We start from the raw sequence: 26,761 nt of genomic DNA, 5'->3' as shown, positions 1-26,761 counted from the left end.
TTCAATGGAGGGACAGAAAGCTCTCATATTTCATCAAAAATATCTTCATTTGTGTTCCGAAGACAAACGAAAGTCTTACAGGTTTAGAAATTACATGAAGGTGAGTAAATAATGACAGAATTAAAAATTTTGGGTGAACTAACCCTTTAAATGTCGTTTTGTTCCGCTCAGATAAGTTACATTATGGAAGTAAAATGGGTTGAATATATTTACTTAAAGTCTGCTTACTTTTACCTAATTTACTGTAGTTTATTGCTCTCTCTTTCCTAAAACCAGGTGAAGTACATCTTTTCAGACAAGACAGGCACCTTGACCTGCAACGTCATGCAGTTTAAGAAGTGCACAATTGCAGGCGTGGCCTACGGGTAAGGTTCTGTTTCATATTGCGTTCATAATCAGTAGAGTGTACATCTGGCTCTAGCTGTCTTGTCCTCAGCTCCCTTGTTAGCAGCTGCCTCGATGCTTCCCTGCACAGCCAGAGTGATTCTATAAATATCAGAGAACGGGACTCGCAGATTTTCTTCCTTTTTTTTAACATGCTTAGATAGGAACACAGCGTTTCAGGTTGACTATTTGTCTAATTTTGGACGTTTTTATGGGGCATGCAATGTATATGTCTGTTCTAAAACTAGATGTAGAAAATTTTGAGGTTTTACACATTTGTATTTATAAGCCTAAAGTGTTGTGAAAGATTAGATTTCCATTGTGCTGCAGCTGATGCTATGTGAGTGTTTTTGAAGAAATGTTCATCAGCATGCTCAGCATGTGGCAGATGAGACAATGATGGCATAGCTCTCTTCCATATCTGTGTCTTTCCTTCTCACCAGATAGATTTTATGATCACAGTGATGTTTATGGAAAGCAGTTTACGAAAGATGAGGCGTATTGGGCAAGGTCACGTCGGGGCCACGGCACTGAGATTATTGGATGTTTACATGCACAAGGACTCTAGATCTTATCACAGACACGACAACCATCACAAAATACAACCTTGTATTCACATTCATGCTTAATAGTGCCTCTTTACATTCTGCATTCAGAGAATAAAGCACATGGCAGCCGTATCAGAGCTGAATCTAAATGATCTGTGCTCCAGCATTAGGAGCAGCATTAATCCTATTAACTCAATTAAAACTCTTCTGAGATCAGGAGATTCAAGAGGCAGTTCCATTGTGACACTTAAAGGAAAACACTTACTGGAAATATTAAATTCATAATGTTGAAATATATTTGCATTTCCAGTGCTAATGCTTTTTAGGGTTTTACTTTATTAAATGCTGTATTACACTCACCTCAGGCACCTGTCACACTTGGAGTTTATTTTCTTTATATTGAGCCAAGAGGTCAGTCTGTGATGTTTATTTTCTCTATTGGTCTAAAGTCGTCTTCTGTGTTCACTTGCAGGTTAGAGTTTTCCAAACATGATATTTGGTACACAGAAAAATATGTGGCGAGCTTTTTGTTTCTGGTCTTGTTTTCTGTGTGCCGTGCATGAGAATCAATACGCAAAGAAATAAAAATCACGATTCATTATGCCAATATTACAATTATATCATCACTGACAGATTTTATATGATTATTTTCATAGCCATTTTATACTTGGATCAAAAGTTTGGTGGCAAATTTTTCTTTTTTTTTGGAAAGTCTTTTATGCTCACCAAAGCTGGATTTATCTGATAAAATCACAGTAAAAACAGTAATATTGTTTTCTATTGTAATATATTTTAAAATGTAATTTATTCACTGGCAAAACTAAATTTTCAGCATCATTACACCAGTGTCACATGATCCTTCAGAAATCATTCTAATATACTGATTGGGTGCTTAAGAAACATTTTCTATTATCAGTGTTGAAAACAGTTTGGCTGTTTAATATTTTTGTGGATACTGATAAAAAAAAAAAAAAAAAAAAAACAGGATTTGACATTATAAAAGTGTTAATAAAAAAATTCAAAATGAACTGACCCCAAACTTTTGAACAGGATGATGTCTGAACGTCCATACGTTAAGTTTAAGAGAATATAACCAGCAAGTCAAAGCAAGGTCATGCAGTATGAAGCTCATTCGTTCACCCTCTAATTCTACATCCTTGACCTTTGCACCAGGCTAAATTACAATGCTGATGCCTCCTAAGCCAGCATCATTCCTGAAGCCATGCTTCTAGATATTTCTTTCTACATAGAGGAGGGATCCCTCTGCTTATCCATTGGTGAAGTCAGCCGTTTATTCTCTCATAAGTATGTTTTACAGCTCTTTTACATTTTCAAACTGGGCTACTGTATATTTCAGAAGTGAGTCGTACTCCACCTCCTGAATATTGATGCCATCTTTTATCAGCTTCAAATAAACTTGGTCCCATTTGATGATGCATCCCTCCTCTTCCCCCACATCTCCTCTTGCTGGGCGTCATTGATGTTTTTGAAGCGTGACATCTTTTCTTGCAGTGAGTGGAGAAACTTGGTGCAAGCCCAAAGGAAGAGTTTGATGTGAAATGTAGCCTAGATGTTTGACTTGACATGTTTGTCGGACTGGAAAAACCAACATGCTGCTAGTGTAGCATGCTGGAGTTCTGGTGTTAATGTTGAGATGAGCTGACGTCTTTCCACTAGACCTTGCATTTTATGTCTCTTTTGTGTTTCATGTCCGAGTTGAATTTCTTGAATTTCTCAGATTTTTCGTTCACATGTCTTCATTGAAAACTCTCCCCATTGACCCAAAAAAAATCTCAAGGCATCTCCTAAATCCACAGCGACTACATTAATAACACCAGCACATAATTTTGTGTCTCAGTTATGTACATTTACACTCTTAAACCAATCTCGTTCATTTAGTGAACAAAGGTTTGGTCTGCCGGTGTCATATGTAGACCAAGAGGTTGAAAAGTTGGTTTTGATATGATCTCAGATATCATATCTTTGACTTAAACTTATTTTATTTAAGCTAATTTAACATTTCTAGTTTTTGTCGTATATTTTATTTAGCTTTTGTTTAAATTAAAATGTTTAATAGTTTTTGTTAACAATAACAACACTGTACAGTAGACTTGAATGTTTTGGTTTTTTGCACACGTGCTGGTGTCTCTGTCAACACTGGACCGTTTTCTGTCCTCACAGTCTTAATTTCAGACATTAATAGCCATGTGTCTCACGTAAAACAAAGATTTGACATTGTCACAAAAGGGTGCGATGTGTTTTGGCCCCCCATGACTCTTTCCCCCCCGCTTGTGTTACGTTGCACAGCTAGTTAAGTAGAACAGTAATTAATGAGGAAATCCCTTTGGCTGAAGATGTTAATTAATTTAATGAGATTTCATGGAGACATGATGGCCAAAGTGCTTTTTAGCCCTCAGCACTAGAGGAAATTATTGTATCTGATATCATTTTTTTCTTATTTCTTTGCTTTTGGAACTGTCACAACTGTGTTTGGGTTGTAAAGCTGGGCAGTCTTGGATAATTGCACCTCCTTTTCTTATTTATAGGCTTACATCAGGGTCTCCTCTGGCCCCATCTCCTTTGCAACTTATTAAAAACACATTAACATGTTTGGCCTGGATCTAGCTTGGCATATTACCTAATAACATTATCTCATGTGTGTGTATGCCAGTGATTTAAGAAGAAACCGTTGTGGGGCATAGAGTGTAGTCTCATTGGATGTAGTCTCAGGCAGAGACATAGAGTGATTGACAAACAAGATGATTATATGGTGCAGTAGCAGGAGTGCTGCTTTCGCCTCTTTTGTTCATTGTTTGTGAATTGTTGTGTGTAAATGTCCAGCTGTACTCACCCCACCCCCAAATGTCTCTCGGGTTAGACATGATCTCATCTGTGCAACGAACGTGGAATCTGATAAACATTACCCATTTAGGTCAGGTGGTAGGAGGGAGTCTGAATCCATATTGTCAGAATAAGAGAAACAAAATATATATGATTTGTTTATATTATTGTACTGCTAAATTGCCAAGTGTATTAATTTACCAAACACATTTTTTTGGAGCAACTTGGGGTTGAACCAGTCTTGATCCTTTCAAGACAATATAAGTGTGACTTTGGTCTTAGTCTCTACTTTTTAAAAATATTTTTTGAAATGCTACAGTAATTTCAGCATTTTTTTTTTGTATTTTAGTTAATTAATAAAAGTCAGATATGATTTCATGAAATGGAAAAAAATTTGGAACATTTAGACAAAATATAAAATGAAATGGAAAAAATATATTTAAATGCTTTTATGATCTAAGCACTGTAGATTCAAAGAACACAGGATAAGATGTTACTATCCTTTGTGCAAGCATTTCCAACAGTCCATGAACAGTGAGCCTGATGAAATTTGGGGAGCGCATCGTCAGTAGTGTACCTTTGGTTCCTAGGGTGTTTCGGCCTTTCACACTATGCACCCTCCCCACAGGCGGCCAGCAACAGGGTGATCAATCCTACGCTTGCGTCCCAAACCCAATTAGTCATAGGAGTTGCCTTGTTGTTGACAGCCAACATCCCATGGGACTATGCATGGCAGGGGCGTCCTCCTCCCTGAGTCAAGCATTGTTGACCGTAGGGCTGGGAATCACTGGGTACTTCGCGATACGATACGATACGCGATACATTGTTCACGATACGATAATATCACGATATGGCGATACTGCGATAATCGATATATTATCAGTAATAGCTCACAATATACAGTATCATGTTTTAAGAAATAAAAAAATTTTTTTTTTAATTAGGAAAATGAATCTCCATTTCGTTTTTGGATGAAACACAATAACAAAAACAACTTGTGTCTTATCAGTTGCAACAAAACAGTCACAGACACTATTTTTGTTTTGCTGCAGATGATTTTTTTTCACTCGGGAGAAATCGAGTGGAATCGGTGATGCTCGCATGGTCGCGGCTCGTAGCGTGTGAGAGGAATTACAAGCCGAGCCGAGCACGTTACAAGAACCTCCCGACCTCCCGATAATTTTTAAACATGTTTTTTCACCAGCTGTCCCCTATTGCCAAATCATACACAACCACGTCGATGGGGCTATACCTCAGTGGCAGCAACCATACAGCGTGCGCATACACTGTCACTGTCACACACACACACACACACTTTTCTCTCTCTCTTTCTCCCATTCGCAACATGACGGTTTAGCGCGAAAGCCCACATGATTGCTGCCGGCTCGGGATAAAATTCATGCAGGACAGTCGTGCCTTGTACCAGCTGCTTTGACGCGATTATCAGTTAAACTGATCTCACGACCTCCCGAGTGTCCGAACTCGCACCGTGTACGCCCGCCCTAACGGCTTTTAATATCGATACTTGGCAAGAGCGCATCGAGAATCGATCGCGGGAGAAAATATCGCGAGATTTCGCCATATCAATATTTTGGCACACCCCTAGTTGACCGCATACCTCCTGACCCTCTCACTTCGGGGCCCAGCTGGGGTCTTTCCTCTTCATCCAGAGCCACTGACTGCTGCCTTCTGCCGCCTCCGATACAGCTCTGATTGCCGAACGCTGGCTCTGGCCCTTAATTCCCAGGTCTCTAAGCAGTCTGGTTGTAGATGTTGCCACAAAACCTCTGCAGCCCACCTCCACTGGTCGGACTTCTGTGTTCCAGCCATGATGCCGTGCTTCGGCAGCTAGATCGGCATAGCACAGATGTTTTCGCTCATAAGCCTCATCTACCGAGTCCTCCCAGGGTACTGTGAGCTCAATAATGAAGACCTTCTTGAGCGAACGGGACCAGAGCACCATGTCAGGTCTTAAGGCCCTTTCACACCGGATGCGTAACGAAAAAGCGAATAGTTCGTGTGCGAATAGTTCGCGTCAAAACCCATCACATGAGCCGCGTAAACACGGTCTCTATCTCTATCTTTGACGATTAGCTTTCTATCCCAAATGTAGTTTAGCCTGCTAGCCTACACAGCACAGGACTATACAACAACTAAAACTATCACACAACATACTCACAGTCGTGATAACCGAGTTGGTTGGCAATGCTATGCCACACAATCATTGTCCTTGTAGTATGCGATTGGCTGAAGCCTTTTCTGTCGCCGCAAAAGAAAAAAAAAATCGACATCGAAACGAAAAAAATAAAATTCGTTTTTTCGCCGCAGCACATTCGCGTTCGGTGTGAAAGCACTCATTACACAAACAGCTGATCAAAAAATAAAACCATCGCGCGAATTATTCGTGCGTCAAAATCGCATCCAGTGTGAAAGGGCCTTTAGGGTGGTGGTTGCGATCTCCGGAGGAAACACAAGTTGCCGACCAATGTCAGCTAGCATTTTCCAGTTGCGGGCCAAGCGCAGCTGGTCTCGCTCTGATGGTGTAGAGCTGCTCTTCTGTGGTTTTGCCCCTTTGCGGACAAAAGTCGTCCGTAAGGGGTGTGATGCTGCTGGGGGTGGTAGGGAGTTGGTGGCAGCTCGCTTGTCCTCCAGGGCGGACGCAAGGTTTTTTAGGACTTGGTTGTGACGCCAAGTGTAGCGTCCTTGGGTGAGGCTTGTTTTACACCCTGTGAGAATGTGCCTGAGGTTGGCTGGCATGGAACAGAGGGCACATTCCGGATCTTCACCATACCATTGGTGAAGATTAACTGGTGTTGGAAGGACGTCATATGTTGCTCTGATGGAAAAGCTCAACCGCCTCGCTTCCATGGCACTACCATCTTCCGCCGCACTGGTGCAGTGGCCTTACTCCAAACAGCACGGCTAGTTAGCCCAAGGCCTCCTCTCCCTTGCTGAACATGACCCACAATGTCAGCATGTCTGAGGGCTGCTGTTGCCTCCTGGACTGCTTTTCCTGGCCTCCATTTGCGCCCAGTTGCCAAGGTTGGTGCGTTGTTGCTCACCACTGGGTCTCGAGATTCATTCAGTGTCATCTGGAGCCTGGTTTTTGCACACTTGAATTCCTCTGTTAGACTGGTGAGGGGCAGCTTGAGGACACCATCTCCATAGAGGCCTATGGTGGTAAGGCATCGTGGAACTCCGAGCCACTTCTTTAAGTAGCCTGTGACTCCTCTTTCTATCTTCTCCACTATTGAGATTGGAACCTCATACACTACTAGGGGCCACAACACCCAGGGTAGGAGACCAAACTGCAGACACCAGGCCTTTAACTTTCCAGGTAGCTGGGTGTTGTCGATGGACTATAGGCTACTACTGATGTCTTTGCGCAGCTGTTGCACCTGGTCTTTGTCCTTCAGGCTTGCATCAAATGGAAAAAAATTTGGAACATTTAGACAAAATATAAAATGAAATGGAAAAAATATATTTAAATGCTTTTATGATCTAAGCACTGTAGTTTTATTGTGGAGGGCAAAACAATGCAATGCTACAAATAAACATTTCTCAATATCCCTATATATGTATTGTATTATTAAATACTCAGATATTAACATGATTTTTTTTTTATTATGTATGTGTATTCAAGTAAACCTTAGTTGCTTCTGTCCAATATTTGGTCATCTTGAAATATTGCTAACAATATACTGTATAACTTATGTTTACTTCATAAAGATTTATTAAAGATTTCACAGAAAACAGACACATATATCACAACCTGAAGGGGAATGTTTTTAGAATACTAAAATGCCTTTTACTGGGTAAAAGTATGAACTATCAATCTGATGACAGAAGGCATGTAATAGATTTAGCAAAATTTTGATAATGTTGGTAATTTAGAGGTCTTTTAGGTAAATTTGATTCCAACTTTGAGTTCAGTTTTTTTTGTTTTTGACTGACAAGGCTGGATCTAGGCCTCAAGAGTCAAGAAGTCTATTGTGGATCTGGTCTTGACTCCAATTCTTGTTTGAACCTGCAACATTAACAGCCATAATCTTTACCAACTAGGCTGCACCACCTTTTTAGCAAGTAGTGTGAGTTCAGAGTGTCTGTTTGAAGTGAGCTGAGGTAGTGCAGTTCTGCAGGGATACTTTTGTGCAAGTCTCTCAGGTACCCTATTGCTTTTCTCTTCTCTATCTTGTTGCTCTAAGCTCTTTTTCTCAGTAACAACCCAAAAGGGTCTGACACGGCTAGCATTTGTCTTTTTTAAACCATGTTTGTTTTAAAAGACCCAAGTCCCACCCGTCTGCAGAAATCTGTATTGTTTGGATGCTGAAGAAGTCATAGAGTCTAATACCTGCAGGACTTGTGTTGGCCTATATTAGCGTAAATGCACTGTTCCCCCCTGCTGAAATGCAGTTCTTCTGTTTCAGCGTACTAAACAATTCTCTTCCCCCTGAGGCTGATGGTACGGAGTCAGATATGTGCATAACCAGTCAACCTGTCTTTTGTTTTTGTAGTTTCTGTCGAGTCATAATTTTGGTTTGAAATACGCCACATTTTGTCAACGCAGGATCATTAATAGCACATTGGACATTTACAGATTTTCTTTCTTTCATTTTCCCATTTCTTTTCCCTTCACTTTTCATATTTGATCAATTTTCTGTTCCTTTTCTCTTTTTTTCCTCTCTTCTTTTTGTTTTCCTTGCCTCCTTCCAAATATTTTCTGAAGTTATGTATTCCTACATTCATGACAAACCCCTTTTAAAAAGTACTATGTCTTACCATGATAAATTGACCGTATCAGATGTACCTGAATACCGTAGTACTTTGATGTATACCATGATACTCAAATGATTTCCATATTCACGGACCATGTAAAGGAAACTTCAAATAATAACGTGGCATGGTACATGTCCACAAATCTATGTACTATGGTTGGGACTAATACCATGTGACACATGGCACTTATTTGTTATTATTGTGTCGTGTGCACATTGCTCTTTCAAAACAATTTCTACAATACACACAACTCTGTATTGTTTTTTTGTTTTTTTATTTCCCTAGTGTGCTATTCTCCCTTTGTGTCATAATATTAACTCTGCTGCTCATTCTAACTTTTTCCCTCACCATTGTCTGGTCATTAAACACATGGTCAGGCCAGTGTCCACTCGTATTACAATTAACAAAGCCATCAAAGCCCGAATCTGTTGACCTGAGCAAAGATGCAAGAATAATTTTCTGCTGTCAAGCCGGCAGCAGTGGCTGTGTCTCCCTATCCCAGCAGATTCGGTTTAGCAGCCAGCAATTCATCCACTGCCCCTCTACTAGCATGGGCTTGTCTTAGCCTTTCTATATAGTGGATAATGTAGCCATTCCAGCATTCATCTAATTATTTGTCTTACCTTGGATTTGTGCTCTTTAATTAGCTGTAGTTACAGTATGCTGTTTATTGGTTAGTCATTCTCCCTTACCCTTCAAATTCATGTGATGTCTGTTGCATTAAATCTGATTCTTTGTTAGACAATTAGTATGGATAAATATTAGAGTTTTGCCTTGCAGTGAATACATTTTTAATTATTTATTTTGGATCAACGCTCTTGCATCTCTCACAAAATCCCTTTGGTCTTCCTCATTCTTTGGTCTATCTTTTCTTAACGTGTTTGCAGGAATTAGTTTTACAAAATATAAATGGGATTTATTGAGATGCATCTGTTGATGTTAATTATTTATTAATTAAAGCATAAACATCATATAAATATAATAATATATTGTCACCGCTTTCTATTCAAAGTATCTAAAAATAGATTCTCTTAAACCCACTTCTATAGATCTGATTTATTGCACAGGCAGACATGGGTAAACGTGGTCATTTGGGTTCTGTTTTGTCTGTAACTCTCTTCACTCCACCCAACAGTCATGCAGCTGAAGTTGAGGATGGTAGTTTTGCGGAGGAGGACTGGTAAGGACCAACACCATTGGCTGTATGTTTTATGCTTCTGTGATGTGTTCTTGCTGTGTTGCCTTGTGAGAAATGTGGTTTGAGCCCTTTTCTTGTGATGTGGTTGTGTTTATTGGACTTCTGCACGGTGTCACCCTAAATTAGTGTGAAGACAGATTCCTGTTGAATGAAGGAGCTGTTGTCTGATTTTCTGTGCTGTGCTGGTTTGATTTAATATAATTAATCTGTTGTTTTGGGCTGTACTGTATGGTTAAGACAGCAACAGGTGTTTTCTATTGTAGACTAAGTTTGTCTTTGATTTCTCCGCACAAACTTGTTTACTACAGACTAAAGTCTTTATATATGCGCCTCTCTCTCTCTATGGTGTAACGTTTGCTAAATATATAGCTCCCAGTAACTGTCAAAAGTTTGGAAACATTAAAACATGTTTTTGAAAGAAGTCTCTTATGCTCACCAAGGCTACATTAATTTAAGCAAAAAATACAATGGAAACTGTAATATGATATTTTATTACAAATTAAAAGAATTTTAATTTTAATTCTTTCCTTTCCCATAACAGCAATAAATTACATTTTTAAATGTATTCAAATATAAAAAGGATATTTTAAATTGCAATATTTCACAATATTATTGTTTTCACTGTATTTTTGATCAAATAAATGCAGCCTTGGTGAGCATAAGAGACTTTTCAAAAACGCAAAAGAATTTAGTGTTTCAACTTTCCATACTTTTTTTACAGGCACTGTATATAGCAAAAGTTAGGCCATTTAGCAAAAGTTTTCAGATTTCAGTCTACTCTATGGTTGCTGTCCCTGTGTAACCTGCAGTTAAAAGTCTGCTTAAAGAACACAGTGATGTAGATTAGTGACCAGTCTCCAGCGTATGAGTCAGTTTTCCTTGGGATTTAACTTTTAGAAAGCCATCCATATCATGACAACACTTTATGATTTGTAACTGGAACAGCCAAACTCGAGACACATTCATTTTAGACAACACTAATAAAATATACAGTGAGGAAAATAAGTATTTGAACACCCTGCTATTTTGCAAGTTCTCCCACTTAGAAATCATGGAGGGGTCTGAAATTGTCATCGTAGGTGCATGTCCACTGTGAGAGACATAATCTAAAAAAAAAAAAATCCAGAAATCACAATGTATGATTTTTTAACTATTTATTTGTATGATACAGCTGCAAATAAGTATTTGAACACTTGAGAAAATCAATGTTAATATTTGGTACAGTAGCCTTTGTTTGCAATTACAGAGGTCAAACGTTTCCTGTAGTTTTTCACCAGGTTTGCACACACTGCAGGAGGGATTTTGGCCCACTCCTCCACACAGATCTTCTCTAGATCAGTCAGGTTTCTGGGCTGTCGCTGAGAAACACGGAGTTTGAGCTCCCTCCAAAGATTCTCTATTGGGTTTAGGTCTGGAGACTGGCTAGGCCACGCCAGAACCTTGATATGCTTCTTACAGAGCCACTCCTTGGTTATCCTGGCTGTGTGCTTCGGGTCATTGTCATGTTGGAAGACCCAGCCTCGACCCATCTTCAATGCTCTAACTGAGGGAAGGAGGTTGTTCCCCAAAATCTCGCAATACATGGCCCCGGTCATCCTCTCCTTAATACAGTGCAGTCGCCCTGTCCCATGTGCAGAAAAACACCCCCAAAGCATGATGCTACCACCCCCATGCTTCACAGTAGGGATGGTGTTCTTGGGATGGTACTCATCATTCTTCTTCCTCCAAACACGTTTAGTGGAATTATGACCAAAAAGTTCTATTTTGGTCTCATCTGACCACATGACTTTCTCCCATGACTCCTCTGGATCATCCAAATGGTCATTGGCAAACTTAAGACGGGCCTTGACATGTGCTGGTTTAAGCAGGGGAAACTTCTGTGCCATGCATGATTTCAAACCATGACGTCTTAGTGTATTGCCAACAGTAACCTTGGAAACGGTGGTCCCAGCTCTTTTCAGGTCATTGACCAGCTCCTCCCGTGTAGTTCTGGGCTGATTTCTCACCTTTCTTAGGATCATTGAGACCCCACGAGGTGAGATCTTGCATGGAGCCCCAGTCCGAGGGAGATTTACAGTCATGTTTAGCTTCTTCCATTTTCTAATGATTGCTCCAACAGTGGACCTTTTTTCACCAAGCTGCTTGGCAATTTCCCTGTAGCCCTTTCCAGCCTTGTGGAGGTGTACAATTTTGTCTCTAGTGTCTTTGGACAGCTCTTTGGTCTTGGCCATGTTAGTAGTTGGATTCTTACTGATTGTATGGGGTGGACAGGTGTCTTTATGCAGCTAACGACCTCAAACAGGTGCATCTAATTTAGGATAATAAATGGAGTGGAGGTGGACATTTTAAAGGCAGACTAACAGGTCTTTGAGGGTCAGAATTCTAGCTGATAGACAGGTGTTCAAATACTTATTTGCAGCTGGATCATACAAATAAATAGTTAAAAAATCATATATTGTGATTTCTGGATTTTTTTTTTTAGATTATGTCTCTCACAGTGGACATGCACCTACGATGACAATTTCAGACCCCTCCATGATTTCCAAGTGGGAGAACTTGCAAAATAGCAGGGTGTTCAAATACTTATTTTCCTCACTGTAAATGGAGCTCCAGCTTGAAAATTTTACTTCCCATTTGGACATTACTGAAATATCCCTCAGAGCATATGAGAACCAAAACCCCTGACTGACATCACTTTATGTGGGTAAATCTGTCTGGGTCAATTTTCACCCCAAATAAGAAAAAAATTAATTAAATCATATTTTGAATAAAGACTAATTTAATGCTAAATATATATTATTTACATTTATTTATAACATTAATGCTGTACATTGTTAATATTTACTTTACTGCATTTATGCTGATTACAATTTCAATGTACAGTATTGTAGTATTATTATTATTTTTTACTTTTAATATGTTACACTTTCTAAATTTACATTGTCACAGTAGCGGCGTTATAAATTAAATCAATCTTCCATATCCAGCATGGACCCCATGAGGACAATTTGCACTTAGTGAACGGGGCTCTAGAGATCTCTATAGTGTCCCTAGAAGAGCAGGATTCCTGTGGAGAGAATGGAAAATCATGTTGTGTCCATTAGATTGAATATCTTCGTAACTCGAAAATGTTTTACCAGCCCATTTGATATTGATATTAAAATCTATCTTTAGCAAGTCTGTCAGGTTTATCTAATAAAGCCTAGTAGGGGTTTTATCGCACTCAAAATATAACCTAATTCAGAATAATGTTTCCACAAATTGAAAATGGATTTTCGTAAAATAAAATTAAATAATGAATATTAAATCGGATACTTTCTACAGCGGAATCCTGAAATTGAGTTTCTTTTGTGGAACATGAACAAGAAGAAATGCTGATAACTTTGGACCCCATTGACTTTTATTGTAAAGACAAAAACACATTTTTCAAAATGTCATCTTTTGTGTTCATAGAAAAAAGAAAGTCATACAGGTTTGGAATGACATGGAGGTGAAATCTTTATTTTTGGAGTGAGTTATTTATCTAACTAAATATGTATGTTAAAAGGGATAGTTCACCCAAAAATTAAAATTCTGTCATCATTTACTCACCCTCAAGCTGTTCCAAACCTGTATGAGTTTCTTTCTTCTGCTGAACACAAAAGAAGATATTTTGAAGAATATGGGAACCAAACAGTTGATGGACCCCATTGACTTCAATATGATAATTAAAAAACTATGGAAGTCAATGGGGTCAATTAACTGGTTTGGTTACTGACATTCTTTAAAATATCTTCTTTTGTGTTCAGCAGAAGAAAAAAATTCATACAGGTTTGGAAAAACTTGCGGGTGAATAAATGATGACAGTTTTCATTTTTGGGTGAACTATAACTTTAAGCACAAAAAAATCATGTAGTCTCAATGCAGATAGATCAATGAAAGTTCTATTTTACAAATTTAAATGAATTGCACACAGTTCAATTTTTATTAAATGATTATTTTTGTTTTAGTGTAAACAAGTTGCGTGTGTCAAGCAAGAATAAAAGCATAGCCTACATAACAAATAATGATGGCCGAAAGGACTGGGTTCCCTGTTGTGGCAAAATATGAGAACAATTTTCTGTTTTTTCCAGATAAAAGTTCTGGAGAATTTCATCATGAACTTATGCACTGTATATGCAGTATCTGTCTTTGTCTGAGCTCTGAGCATTGAGTCCGCATTGTAGCTTCATTTGAGCGGTGAAGCCATGTGCAGGGGAACAATGGAAGCGTGTTTGCATGTGTCTTGTGGGAGTTATGTAAGCAACACTGACATATGCCTCCTGCCCCTACACCTCTGCTGTTTACTCTGTTTATCCCTCTCATAAACATGCACACATTTAAACAATGGTGAACTGCTTACTTTTCAGTGGAGCTATAATAGGATATTCTGCAATGGCCTGTGTGGTGCGTGTGGTGGAGAGAGAAATAACGTGTTTATCTGTTATAGTCCATTATAGTTCAATACTGCAGTAGATTGCGGGAGGGATATGAATGAATGAGCAAAATCGGGCCACCGAGGGCCGATAACTACACTGCCGCATTCAGTTTCCATGGAGACGATTGTCCCGCTGGGCTTTGGATCACCAATAACCGAGGCTGTCTTCAGAATGCAATAGCATGCACAGTCTACTCTGAATACTGCTTACTACTTCTATAAATAGCATGTGATGCTATATGCATTATGCAACGTTAGGCATTTCTAACGCTTATATGCAACATCATTGTCACATGACCTCATTACTTATGTTTAATTGAGCCAAAGTTATCCGAAAATAACACCAAAAAATGCAGTATGGTGGCATGCTAAGTCTTGTTAGCAAGATCAAATGATGAGTTAGGATGTTAAAAATTGCAATAATTATTATAATGCTTCCAGCTCATTCATGTTGAGTGAATTGCATTGTGACAAAGTAAGTGTGATGGCAAAGCTTCAGTGTCACATGACCTTTCAGAAATCATTCTAATATGCTGATTTGATGCTCAAGGTTAATATTTTTGTGGAAACCGTGCTACAATTTTTTCAGGGTTCTTTGAATAGAACGTTCAAAAGAACAGCATTTATTTGAAATGGAAATCTTTTGTAACATTATAAATGCCTTTACTGTCACTTTTGATCAATTTAATGCATTCTTGCTGAATAAAAGTATTAATTAATTGGAGAAAAAAAAAACATTTTAATGTGAAAAGCTGTAAACGTACATTAATTAATTTATAGTAATGTGAAATATGCTGTGTCATTGTATTTCTATGTGTATATGCGCCCTGGCTTTTGCTCAAAGTGCTCCGTCAGCACGGCAGCAGGGATCCTAATGTTCACGTTGCATGATACGTGGCTTTTTCTGTTCGGAAGCTACGTTTTCTGCTTGTTGCACATTCAGACTAATGTTCGACCTATGCATTTTAACACGTTTGAAACCTGAACCTTTTTGTGTGTGAGTGAAAGGAGCATGTCTGCACGTATCCCAGTTTCATAATGTGCTCCTCTTAGTGTGATACATTTGATTTTTATCCTCCTTCACAATGCCCCCCAATTCCCCCACCCCCCCCTATGATTTTGTCCTTACCTCAACATGACATCTTCAGTCTAAGAGATGAATCTCACCAACCAATAATCTGCAACATGTTTGATTATAATGCACCGGTGAGATGAACAATGCTGTACACTGAACCCAGTGTGGCGAAACATTAAATTTTTCCCCCCAGACTCCTTTGCCAAAAGCCGCAAATCTCACCTAACCTTTTCACGGTCAGATTTATATGGTTCTGATTTCTGAGCCTGCCGCTGCAGTAAGATGCTCTGGTCAAATGTCCTTTCTGCACTGGCTTGGGAGAGGGTTAATATAATATGTGAACTGGTTCTTAAATGTCATGTTCAGCATACGGCTATAGATATGTCCACTACTGAGTTATTGAATGACCTGTATATCACAGACCTACTAATCAATATCTTTCCTAAAAATGCTGTAGTCTGCAAGGTGTAAATTCAGTACCTTTACTGGTTAGATTGTCAGTGGGTGGTCACATGATGTTTGCATCTACTCTAAATAGATGTTTCATGAATAGTAAGAGGATAGTTTTTTTTTTTTAAATGCAAGATAATAATGTGGTACTAATGTTGAAGTGGGAATCGGGGTGTTTGGGGGTCAAAGGTAAGGAGCAAGGCATTTGAGGGAATTAATATTAATGTTTGGCAAAGATGAGCTTTCCCTGATGAAGGGGCTCTTCATCAGGGAAATTTGTTTGGTTTAATAGCTAAACATTATTTTCTTTTAATTGAAAATCTGTTCTAAATAAATGTTGCTTAGTCAGGTGTGCATTAATTAAAATTTTACTTGATAGATGCATGCAACACTTCAACCTCTTAATTTTCTTGCTTTTGTTAATTTTAACTCAATGTAATTTAGTTAAATGCATTTATTTTATTTTTACAAAAGATAGATTGAAATGAAAGAATCATTGGCACTCCCTACAGACCCCCTAGGGCTCAAATATGTACAGCAAATGGCACTTCATAAACAAACAGACTGATGCTTAGCAATTGGAGACAGTTTATTTTCCATTATTTTTCCGATAATTTTCACTACAGATGGAGAATTGTTGTTTTTAGTGAAGGGAGACAAAATGGCCCTTTTGTTTATAAATGAGAGCACCTGCTCCTGTATTTATCTCTGTCTTCCTTCATATCTCTCTTTGTATGCAGTCACAGCACTCAGTCCACAGAGGAAGCTGGATTTAATGACCCCAGCTTACTGGAAAACCTCCAAAGCAATCATGTAAGTACTGTAATGGCATCACAGCTGCTCAGTCATGCCCAGCCAGCCAGAAATTTACACACAGGTTCTGATATCCACACGCTCCCACCTCCTATCTTCCCTCACGGCTCTTTTCTTGCTCATATCAGCTCTGTTCTGCCCACCTGGGTGTTTAGTAGTGTACAATCACAAAACTAGGCCTTTTGAGTGCTGTAGTTCACACCAAGGACGATTACTATAACGATAAAGATATAGTGTTAGAAATTGTTCGATATATATAAAATAATAGCAGAGGTCACACCACAACTATAACTATAATGGTACAGAATCACTTTCAGAATGATTTTTATTTATTTTTTTCATCTGATGAACGATAAAAACATTGACAACCATTCAGAAACCATCCTGCTTTAAAGAGCTTGAGCATTTAAAGCAGTAGATGACATAACTTCAGCGCACGCTTAGAATAAATAGAATGATATTGTGCGTTGGTGTGGAGACTAATATACTTATCATTATTGTTATCTTTATAGTTTTCATTCTTGGTGTGAACGGGCCTTTATTCTCTACTGACGTGAGACTTTTTCCCTGGTTTCACAGACAAGGCTTAAGCTAGTCCCAGACTAAAATGTATGTTTGAGCTGTTTTAACTGAAAGCAACTTGAACTGACGTATCTTAAAACATGTCAGTACCATTGTTTTGTCTCAAGATGCACACCAGTTTTTTTTCTAAGGCTACTTAAATGTACTAATTGAACTAAGGCCTAATTCTGGCTTAGTCTAAGCCCTGTCTTTGAAACCGGGCCTACTGTAAATTTATTAAAAAAAATAAGGCCCCATGTGCAGGTACTCAGGAGTAAGATATTTATTTGAACCTTGATGGTTTGTATGTGTGAGTTTTATTGAATCAGGTAAGCTGTTTGTGCACAGGGTCTTTCGGTTGGTGACTCAAGAATTTGCGGCCGATTTCAAGAATTGTCTTGATTATATAAATTTATGAAGGAAATACAACTCATCTGGATCTTGGAACAGCCAACAATTCATAACAAGAAGATCTGAGACATCTAACTGTTTCATAACGTCTTTATAGTTCTGCGAAGTACTTGTAGTGCCAAACCTTGTAGTGCTTTATATGTCAATAATAATATCTTAAAATCAATTTTTATTTTACTATATCTCTTTACATAAATATTTGTTTCTACTTAAAAACTATAATTTCGTTATTTTACTAACCCAACTAATTACTCATCCGGGTTTTCCAATTGGTTGCACGTAAGGGGGAAAAAGAAGTAGCACGATTCTTTCTGCCAGTCGGGCTGCAGCAGAGAAGCTGTATACAGCTTTGCAAGAATTGGCGAAAATTCTGTGATGGGCCCACGAAGAATTCTGTGAAATTAACACGGCCCCTTAAGTTAAGGAAAAGGTTTGTGGGTGGGCTTACATTTCCATGACACGCGGGACAACAACGGGACGGTTGGGTTTAGGAAAAGAAGAACGGGATGGTTGGGTTTAGGAAAAAAAGAACGGGACGGTTGGGTTAAGGAAACTTGACACACAGGACACGATCCCCGGTCTCCTGGGTGAAAGTCCTGTGTTGTTTGACCCATCCACCACCCCACCAATCGGATGTTCTGCCTTTCATACTACTCGCTACCGTAGTCGCTCTTAATGCTATGGAATCGTGCTGACCATCACGAAAAGAAAAAAATGATAAACGTGTCCATGTACACCAATTAATAGATTAAATTACGTGACCATTTCACGAACTGCCGTGAGACTGGGCTGGTCTGACAGGGTGGGGGGCGTGGCATCGTCCATCGGCACAACCCTATTGGAGAACATCTAAGATTGTCAGATTATTGGATCGTAGTGATAAGTGTAACTGTAAATCATCTGCATAGCTGTAAAAAATGTATACGTATGTTGTTACAGATTCAAGAGGTAACACATAAGTTGAAAACGAAATTTGTCCTAACACCAATTCATGTCTGTAGAACAAACCATCAAGGATGAGTTTCATTCTAAAGATTAATATGTACAGATTGAGTGTCTTCTTTTTCTTAGTTTCATATGCTTTTGTTTTTTCCTACACAGCCCACTGCTCCGGTCATTAAAGATTTCATGACCATGATGGCTATCTGTCACACGGCTGTCCCTGAACGCACTGACAACAAGATCACCTACCAGGCTGCTTCCCCAGGTCAGTCAAAATCCTAATACAATTAAACAGCAAATATTTGTACATTGGGGCTGTCAGTTGTTTGAAAATTGTGACATGCCGATTAATTACAACTATAACTGTGTTGAAAAAAAGCCCACAGAGGAAGATTTTCCTAATAAATACACTACCGTTCTAAAGCTATTTCAATACTGATTTTTTAAAAGAAATGTATACTTTTATTCAGTAAAGGTGCATTAAATTGATCAGAAGTGACAGTAAAGACATTTATAATCTTATAATTTAATGAACCTTCTATTAATTTGAAGAATCCTGAAAAAGTTTTTAACATTGATAATGAAGCAGATTTTATTATTGTAGATTTTATATTTTTTAAATATATTACAATATAAAGCAGTAATTTTAAATTGTAATATTTCACAATATTACTGTTTTTACTGATTTTTGATCAAATAAATGCAGCCTTTGTGTGCTGAAATAAGAGACTTATTTCAGAAACCTTAAAATCTTACTGACCCCAAACTTTTGAGTGGTAGTGTATGTATTCAATAGATACATCTTTAAATACAGCAAATAAATCTATAGATGTAGTTCTACTAATGTGGAAACTGATCCACAAATGGATCATTGAACTAATTTCAGGCTCTCAGACAAGACCGACAGCTGGTTGCTGTTGATAGAGTACAGGAAGTGAAGAGGGCAGCCACAGCATGGTCTTAATATCCTGTTCCTCTTTCTAATGGTTCTGATTTGGTTTTCCAATCTCTAGCAGACATCAGTGTTGAGCTGAAACAGTGTTCAGTTGAGACAGATCAGTGTTATGAATCTGTTAGGATGCTTTTTATTGAGTTGCCTCTTAACAGATATCATTTGTTCGTAAGACATTCATGAATGTGAAATAATGCAGGCAAAGAAACAGATGAGTTAATTAATGCAGGTTCACTCTCTCCGGTGCTTGCATTTGACACCTTCATGGTTATGCATAATTTATCTTTTTAGCATTTGTCAGAATTTATCCCTAGCTTTGAGGCTTAGCGAGACTGGTGACCCATTTTAATTTCACGTCTGTGCAGCGGTGCATTGAATATTAGCCAGACCACGTTTGAGATAAATGGAAAGCATGGGCGGGTGATTTTTGTTACAAAAAAAGGTAACAGCAGGTTTTAGTAGTGCCACCTCATCTCCAACAGTTTGTCTGCTTAGTGTTGTGAACAAGTAGTCATATACCAGACGCTTTTATCCAATGTGACTTAACCACCACCTGCCCTCACCAAATGCTGTCTTGTTCCACAGATGAAGGTGCTTTGGTTCGGGCAGCAGAAAACCTGGGTTTCGTGTTCTCTGGGAGAACTCCAGACTGTGTTATTGTGGAGTCGGTAAGTAAAGACGTTGTGGGAATAGATGATGAGTTGCAGTGGGAACGTGACTCACCCTCTGTCATGCTGCATAGCTCACTCACACTTTGCACTCTGGAGAACTATTAAAGGCAATTTGTACGCCGGGGTCCCTCTTCAACGGATCCATTATATCCTTATTATAATGTATGATAGAGAGGAAGCCATCGCAGACCTGTGGCAACTTCATTTTTATATACTGAGTCAATAAATAACGAACATTCTTTCTGTCTGAAACAAATAACCCTTTTACGATCTGTAATGCGGTCTTTTCTGCACTGTTGTTCGGCAAGGATGCTACTGAATCTCCACGGCATTTTTAAAAAATGATTTTAAGATTTACACTACTGTGCAAATATTGGGGTCAGAAAGATTTTTTTTTTAAAGAAATAATACTTTATTGAGCAAGGATGCATTAAACCGCAGGGTGCATTAAAGTTACTGTAAAGATTTTTACATTGTTACAAAAAACTCAAATAAATGTTCTTTTGAAGTTTCTAATCATCAAAGAATCCTAAACGAAATGTATCATGATTTCCACAGAAAAATATTAAGCAGCTCAACTTTCGACATTTATTATATGTTGAAAGTTGGCATGTATAATCATTATTTATATCATTATATATCATTATTTTAAAATAGAAAAGTTATGTTAAATTTTAATAATATTACTGTTTTTGCTGTATTTTTGATCAAATCAATGCAGCCTTGGTGAGCATAAGACAAAAACTATTTAAAAAAAATATTACAGACCCCAAACTTTTTAATAATAGTGTATTCGTAACTGTTGAAATTAACATTAACCAAGATTAATAAATGTTTGGTAACACTTTATTTTACAGTGTCATTGTTACATATGTAATTACTGTAGTAATAACTATAAATTATGCATAATTACATGCAATTAACCCTAAACCAAACCCTCATCCTAATCCTAACCCTATAGTAAGTACATGTAGTTAATTATTATTACTCAGTACTTAAATGTATAATTACACTGTAACAATGACACCTTAAAATAAAGTGTAACCAAATGTTTTTTTAGATTGTAAATGGTTACCATTTATATTTTACCCAAGTTGTTAGTTTGAAGACTGAATTAAAGATGAACTGATTCTGATTTATGAACAAATAATTCTCATGAATTCTCTCTTTTACTGAATTACCCAAAGGGACATTAATATAAAAAAAATCCATCTCAGCAGTTACTGAATTACCATCTGACCTACTTTACTGGATACAAAGAGTTTTATTGTAATGAATAGTAAGAAAAAAAATTCACACAATCGTATGGCTTTGTTTTGTATTTATTTAGGACTAATTATGTACTGCAGAAATATGTAGGAAACACTTCTGTACTATATCATTTAAGGTTGGTGTGTCTTTAAAACTTTTTTTAATTAAAAACAAGTGCTTCTGTTGATTTGAAATGAAGGAAGAGCTGAAGTAAAGATATATGGTCTTTAGCTTTTTTTCTGACTGTTTCGCAGTATCAAATGTGATATTTCTCACCCTACTCCATGTCTCAGTGGAGAAGAACTGGGGAATGTGATGGTTTGATGCAGTGCCTCCCCCCCTCCCCACCCCTCTGTTTCTCACACTTTCTTAAGTTATAAAGAAAAAAAGTGAGAAATTTTGCAGCACTGGAGGAGGATAGTGAGAGAGACGGCCGATGTGCTGAAGATATCTGCGCAGAGCTCTTAATAGAAACTTGCTGAGAAGATTAGAGAGAATTTAATTAGCGAGACAGAAAGCGCTGCTGTTTTCTTAGACCTGGAGCGAGGAGTCACACTTTGAAACTGTAATTGGTTAATCTGATGCGAGCGCCAGGGGAAGAGCGCAAGTCTTGTGCTCCCTGGTCTGTAACACTCTCTAATTTTGGCCCTTTAGTGCAAGACAACTCCCATCATCCACCCCATCATCATACTTGCTTACTTCCATAAGTCACAGAGGCCAAAAAAAGCAATTAAAAGTTTTAATTTCCTGTTCAGTCTTTCAAAATGAGCTAAGAGAACGGTAGAGATCTCAAACTCTGTGCTAATACACTGTCCTAACCAATTATGACACAAGATATCAGTGACAACTAACTTTATTGTAATAGTGTGTGATGCAACAAAATCACAGCCTACAATATATATATATATATATATATATATGAAGAGTTCAGATGCAAAAGCCTCTAAGTGCCATCTAAAATTTTCCTCTAGAATGATCATTTTAATCAAGCTTGTATATTTAATTTCAGTAATTTCACTAAAATGGCAATGAAAATTACCTATTAATTGTCGTTTAAGTGAAATTAAATATACAAGCTTGATTAAAATGATCATTCTAGAGGAAAATTTTAGATGGCACTTAGAGGCTTTTGCATCTGAACTCTTTGTATATGTATATGTATATGTATATGTATATGCATACAGGACAGAGACAGGGCTAAACAGCTAAACCTTGACCTCTCGAGACATAATGTTGATGCTTTTCTGTCTTATAGCTTGGAGAGGAGGAGAAATATGAATTGTTGCACGTTTTGGAGTTCACAAGGTAAATTATTGCAGCACAAGTAGGTTTGTCTTTGGTGTTTTCATTTCCATTTTTATTGTCATGTGTTCAGCTCTGCCCTTTCATTCTGCTTGATAGAAAACAAAAACACCATTATGGTTTTGCTGTATTTCAGCACCATTATTTACTCAGAGTGGTGATGATTATGATGGTGTCTATGATTATGATAGTAATATTGATGGATGATGGTGGTGTTTTGTTTTCATCCTGACCCCCTCCCCCTACCCAACAGTGCCAGGAAGAGGATGTCAGTCATCGTGCGCACTCCATCAGGAAAGATCCGCCTTTATTGCAAAGGGGCTGTGAGTATCTCATAGTCTGTTGCTATGGAAACAGAGAGCCGTCAGACGCTTGCAACTAAACCCTGGCCACTCTAGAGTGCTCTCTCTTGTGAGGAAGGGAAGAGCCAGACAGATACACAAAGCACACTGCCTTTGCACAGATTATTATTTTGGTACTCAAGTAATCTGCCAATTATTCCTTCAGTTATACATGTTCTGTAACCTGTTAAAAACCTGCTATTTCTCATCTTGCTCAATATTTCCTTTGAAAACAATTTGTGCAAAAATCCACACAAAATTACACAACAATTGTTAATTAAAAGCTACAAGGCAGTTTAAATCACAACATTATAGATAAGAAAAGCTATTTTACGTTTTAGGTTTAATATTAGGTCAAAAACTAAATGTGTGAACAACAACAAATATTTTATATTACAGACAAAGCCTTGAATAATCGACCTTGAATAACCTATCCAATTTTTATTTATTGTATCAATCAGAAATGTTATCCCTAATATAATCTTGATCTGTGTATGTGCGTGTAAGAAATGTTAAGAGTATGTAATAAAATCTGGCAGATCTCAGATAGAGAATGATGGAAAGAGATGTTTTTCCTCCCACATCACATCCCAGCTGTTGTGTGATGCATTAAAATCAAATCGGATCAAATATTAAAGCGTTACTATAAATGTGTTCATGAAGGAAAGAAAGAAAGACTGTAGAATTAGTCAGACATATGTTAGCACTCTCTTTTCCTCTGCATTTGATGTGATCCGTGAAGGCAGCACAGAGTAGAAGAATTATGCCCCATGTTTTTGTCTCCCAGGACACTGTGATCTATGAGCGATTAGCAGACAGCTCCAGATACAAGGACATCACCCTGAAACACCTGGAACAGTTTGCCACAGAGGGTGAGAGACAAGCACACCTGCCTACTATCTGCTTTCTCTCTTCTGTTAGTCTGTTATCAAATGTTAGTCTGTTCTGCACCCACAATCCAGTCAAATCACTGTAGGTGTTGATGATGGTTGCCAGATCCTCTCATAGCGAGACTGTGAGATCAATGAGAGACTGATGTGAAATATGTGTGCTTGAAAGGACTGGCGTACTGCGGTACTTCACTCTCATGAAGACGCCGCCCCCTGGTGGAACAACTGAGATGTATCAGCCTCATAGGAACCTCAAGCAATCAGTAGCTTTGTCTTTTAAATACCCTGCATGAATAATTCATGTTGCGCGGAGATCATCCACAGCTGTATTAGCATCAGTCTAAAAACAGACGATGGCTTTCTTCTTCAGAAAGATTAGAAGAAAGGGATTTTTTGAGGACAGGAAGATGTTGAGAATTAGCATATCTAAGAGAAGCTCATGTATTCATCTTTGTGTGTTTTTGCAGGCCTGCGCACACTGTGTTTCGCTGTGGCCGACATCTCAGAGTCGTCCTACCAACAGTGGCTCGAGGTTTATCATCGTGCCTCAACGGCTCTCCAAAACAGGGCACTCAAGATGGAGGAAAGCTATGAACTGATTGAAAAGGTGAGGTATACAAATAGCTTTTCCAGTGGGCACAGATAAAGTGGTCTCCATACAAAGGTCACAGAACATTCCAGAACGTTATATGTTCTTGCTGCAGCAATACTAAGGGAAGGCAATATATCATCATTTCTTATTTCTTAAATTTATTTTACACAGATATACAGTAATATGGTTCTACACAAACAAGTACCAAAATGTTTCATGGTATTACCTTCGACATAGTATCATACTATAATTTTTGGATGTGCTGTAGTACCATGAATTACCATGTACAATATTTTTTAGAAGTTTGGGGTCAGTAATATATATATATTTTTTTTTTAAGAAATTTATTCAGCAAGGACAATTGAATTGATCAAAAGTTACAGTTAAGACATTTATAATGTTACAAAAGATTATATTCTATGTCAAATAAATGCTGTTCTTTTGAACTTTCTATTTATCAAAACAGTCCTACAAAAATGCATTAAAGTTTCAACAAAAATATTAAGCAGCACAACTGACACAACATTGAAACGTTACATAAGAAATGTAACAACAGCAGTAATGACTGCTAAATTCCATTACAGAAATATATTTTTTAAATGTATATTACAATATAATAGTTATTTCATAGTATAATAATATTTCACAATATTACTGTTTTTACTGTATCTTTGATCAAATAAATGAGCATAAGAGACTTCTTTCAAAAAGATCTTACCAACCCTTAACTATTGAAGAGTAGTGTAAATGTCTTCATGGGCACCCAGGATAATGTTCCCGGTTGTCGTCCTACATGCAATAGTCCTTTAAAATAGTTATTAAAATCAGCAACAAAGAACACATTATGTTAACTTCTCATCCTCACAGGCAATTTGTCTTCATAAGAATGACGGTGTGAGGAGAAGTCAACATATTTCACAAATGGCACGTGCTTCTGAGAGGTTATAATGCAGCCCTGTCTTCTCCTGTAGGGTGGTTAGTTTGGCAGGTCCCAGAACAGTTCCTTAGCTTCAGTTTGTTCAATGAAGGCTGGGTTTTCTCTGCTCACATGGCATCTGAAGAAGTATAAACGATTAGGCTCAAACCATGAGGAAAGCACAGTGGTGGACCTGTGGAAAGTTAGGCTCTGGAAGTGCTCGTCAAACATGGCCGACCACCATCATTAATCACTGGCTGAAGCAGCGCTGGCAACTTTTCGGAGAAAATGATTCTAATCAATCATTTAACATAAAAGCCTCTCGTTTGACAGATGTAACTACATCTTTCCATCAGCAGGTGGCAGCGGTGGCACCTTATGTTTCTGCTGGAAAATAAACCCCTGAAACATCTGATTTTCTGTCTGAGAACAAGAGAAATAATTTATGCACAATTTAAATCATTTTTAAATTAAGTTTACATAAAATTATTCTTGACATTCCCTTTGAGGGATTGCACATCAAATGTAAAATGATTTGTGAAAACTAGATGATTGGTTTACATATTAGCTGCCTCAAAATATTCGTTTTTAATACACTGCCATTAAAAGTTAATAATAATAAAAAGATTCTTATAAAAATAAGTATTTTATGCTCACCAAGACTACATTTATTTAATCAGTAAAACAGCAATATTGTGAAATATTATTACAATAGCTATATTAAAATAACAATAAAATGTTTAAAAAAATTCAATTTTAATATGTACATTTGAAAATGTAGTTTAATCCTGTTATAGCAAACCTGAATTTTCAGCATCATTACTCCAGTCTTTAATGTCACATGATCCTTCGGAAATCATTCTGACACTGATTTGCTGTTCAAGAAACATTTCCTCTTATTGTGAATGTTGAAAACAGTTGTGTTGCATAATATTTTGTGAAAACCGTTATTTACAAAGTTTTGCACATGCCTTAAACATTATTTCTTAAATCTTTTGACTTGATGAGTTTATCTTCCAAAAATAGTACAGAGTCTCAGCTCACATTTTATATTTAAATTCTGCCAAATCTTACAGATTCTCTGAACCCTGTTAATCTAAACTAGAAATAGAGTATGATATAAAGTAAAGGTTGTATCATATCAGAGGCCCTGCTCTCCACATTTCCGATCAGGTTTACAGGAGGCCGTTTGCTCCTTCTTTTTTTCCTCCTTTGGTGCAGCTGACTTTCCTCTACGGGGTCCTGTCAAAATCCTGTCCGCTCCAAATAGGATCATGGCTGGTCAAAGGGCTGGGGGCTTCCTGAGAAAAACACATTAACAGTCCACAGTCTCTACCCCTCTCTCTCATACACCCATAACTGAGTCTTTGTGATCCAAGCATGAGATAAAT

At 37.8% G+C, this 26,761-nt stretch overlaps 1 protein-coding gene across 3 annotated transcripts in view; it reads left to right on the top strand.

The window, feature by feature from the left end:
- atp8a1 (ATPase phospholipid transporting 8A1) overlaps window positions 1-26,761 on the top strand; it is a 131,655-nt gene that overhangs the window by 50,735 nt on the left and 54,159 nt on the right. For 2 of the 3 annotated variants that reach the window (XM_084133611.1, XM_084133610.1), the window contains exons 14-22: window positions 277-365; window positions 9,685-9,729; window positions 16,469-16,541; window positions 18,615-18,720; window positions 19,993-20,075; window positions 22,585-22,634; window positions 22,885-22,954; window positions 23,760-23,844; window positions 24,330-24,469. In XM_084133611.1, coding sequence (XP_083989737.1) covers window positions 277-365; window positions 9,685-9,729; window positions 16,469-16,541; window positions 18,615-18,720; window positions 19,993-20,075; window positions 22,585-22,634; window positions 22,885-22,954; window positions 23,760-23,844; window positions 24,330-24,469 — 741 coding nt within the window. The remainder of the gene's footprint in view (window positions 1-276; window positions 366-9,684; window positions 9,730-16,468; window positions 16,542-18,614; window positions 18,721-19,992; window positions 20,076-22,584; window positions 22,635-22,884; window positions 22,955-23,759; window positions 23,845-24,329; window positions 24,470-26,761) is intronic. The other variant, XM_084133612.1, reaches the window with a different exon arrangement.

The sequence above is a fragment of the Abramis brama genome, assembly GCF_963993115.1.
Source record: "Abramis brama genome assembly, chromosome: 13".
NCBI lineage: Eukaryota > Metazoa > Chordata > Actinopteri > Cypriniformes > Leuciscidae > Abramis > Abramis brama.
Note: the sequence above shows the minus strand (reverse complement) of the source record. Positions and strands in the feature narration are given on the sequence as shown.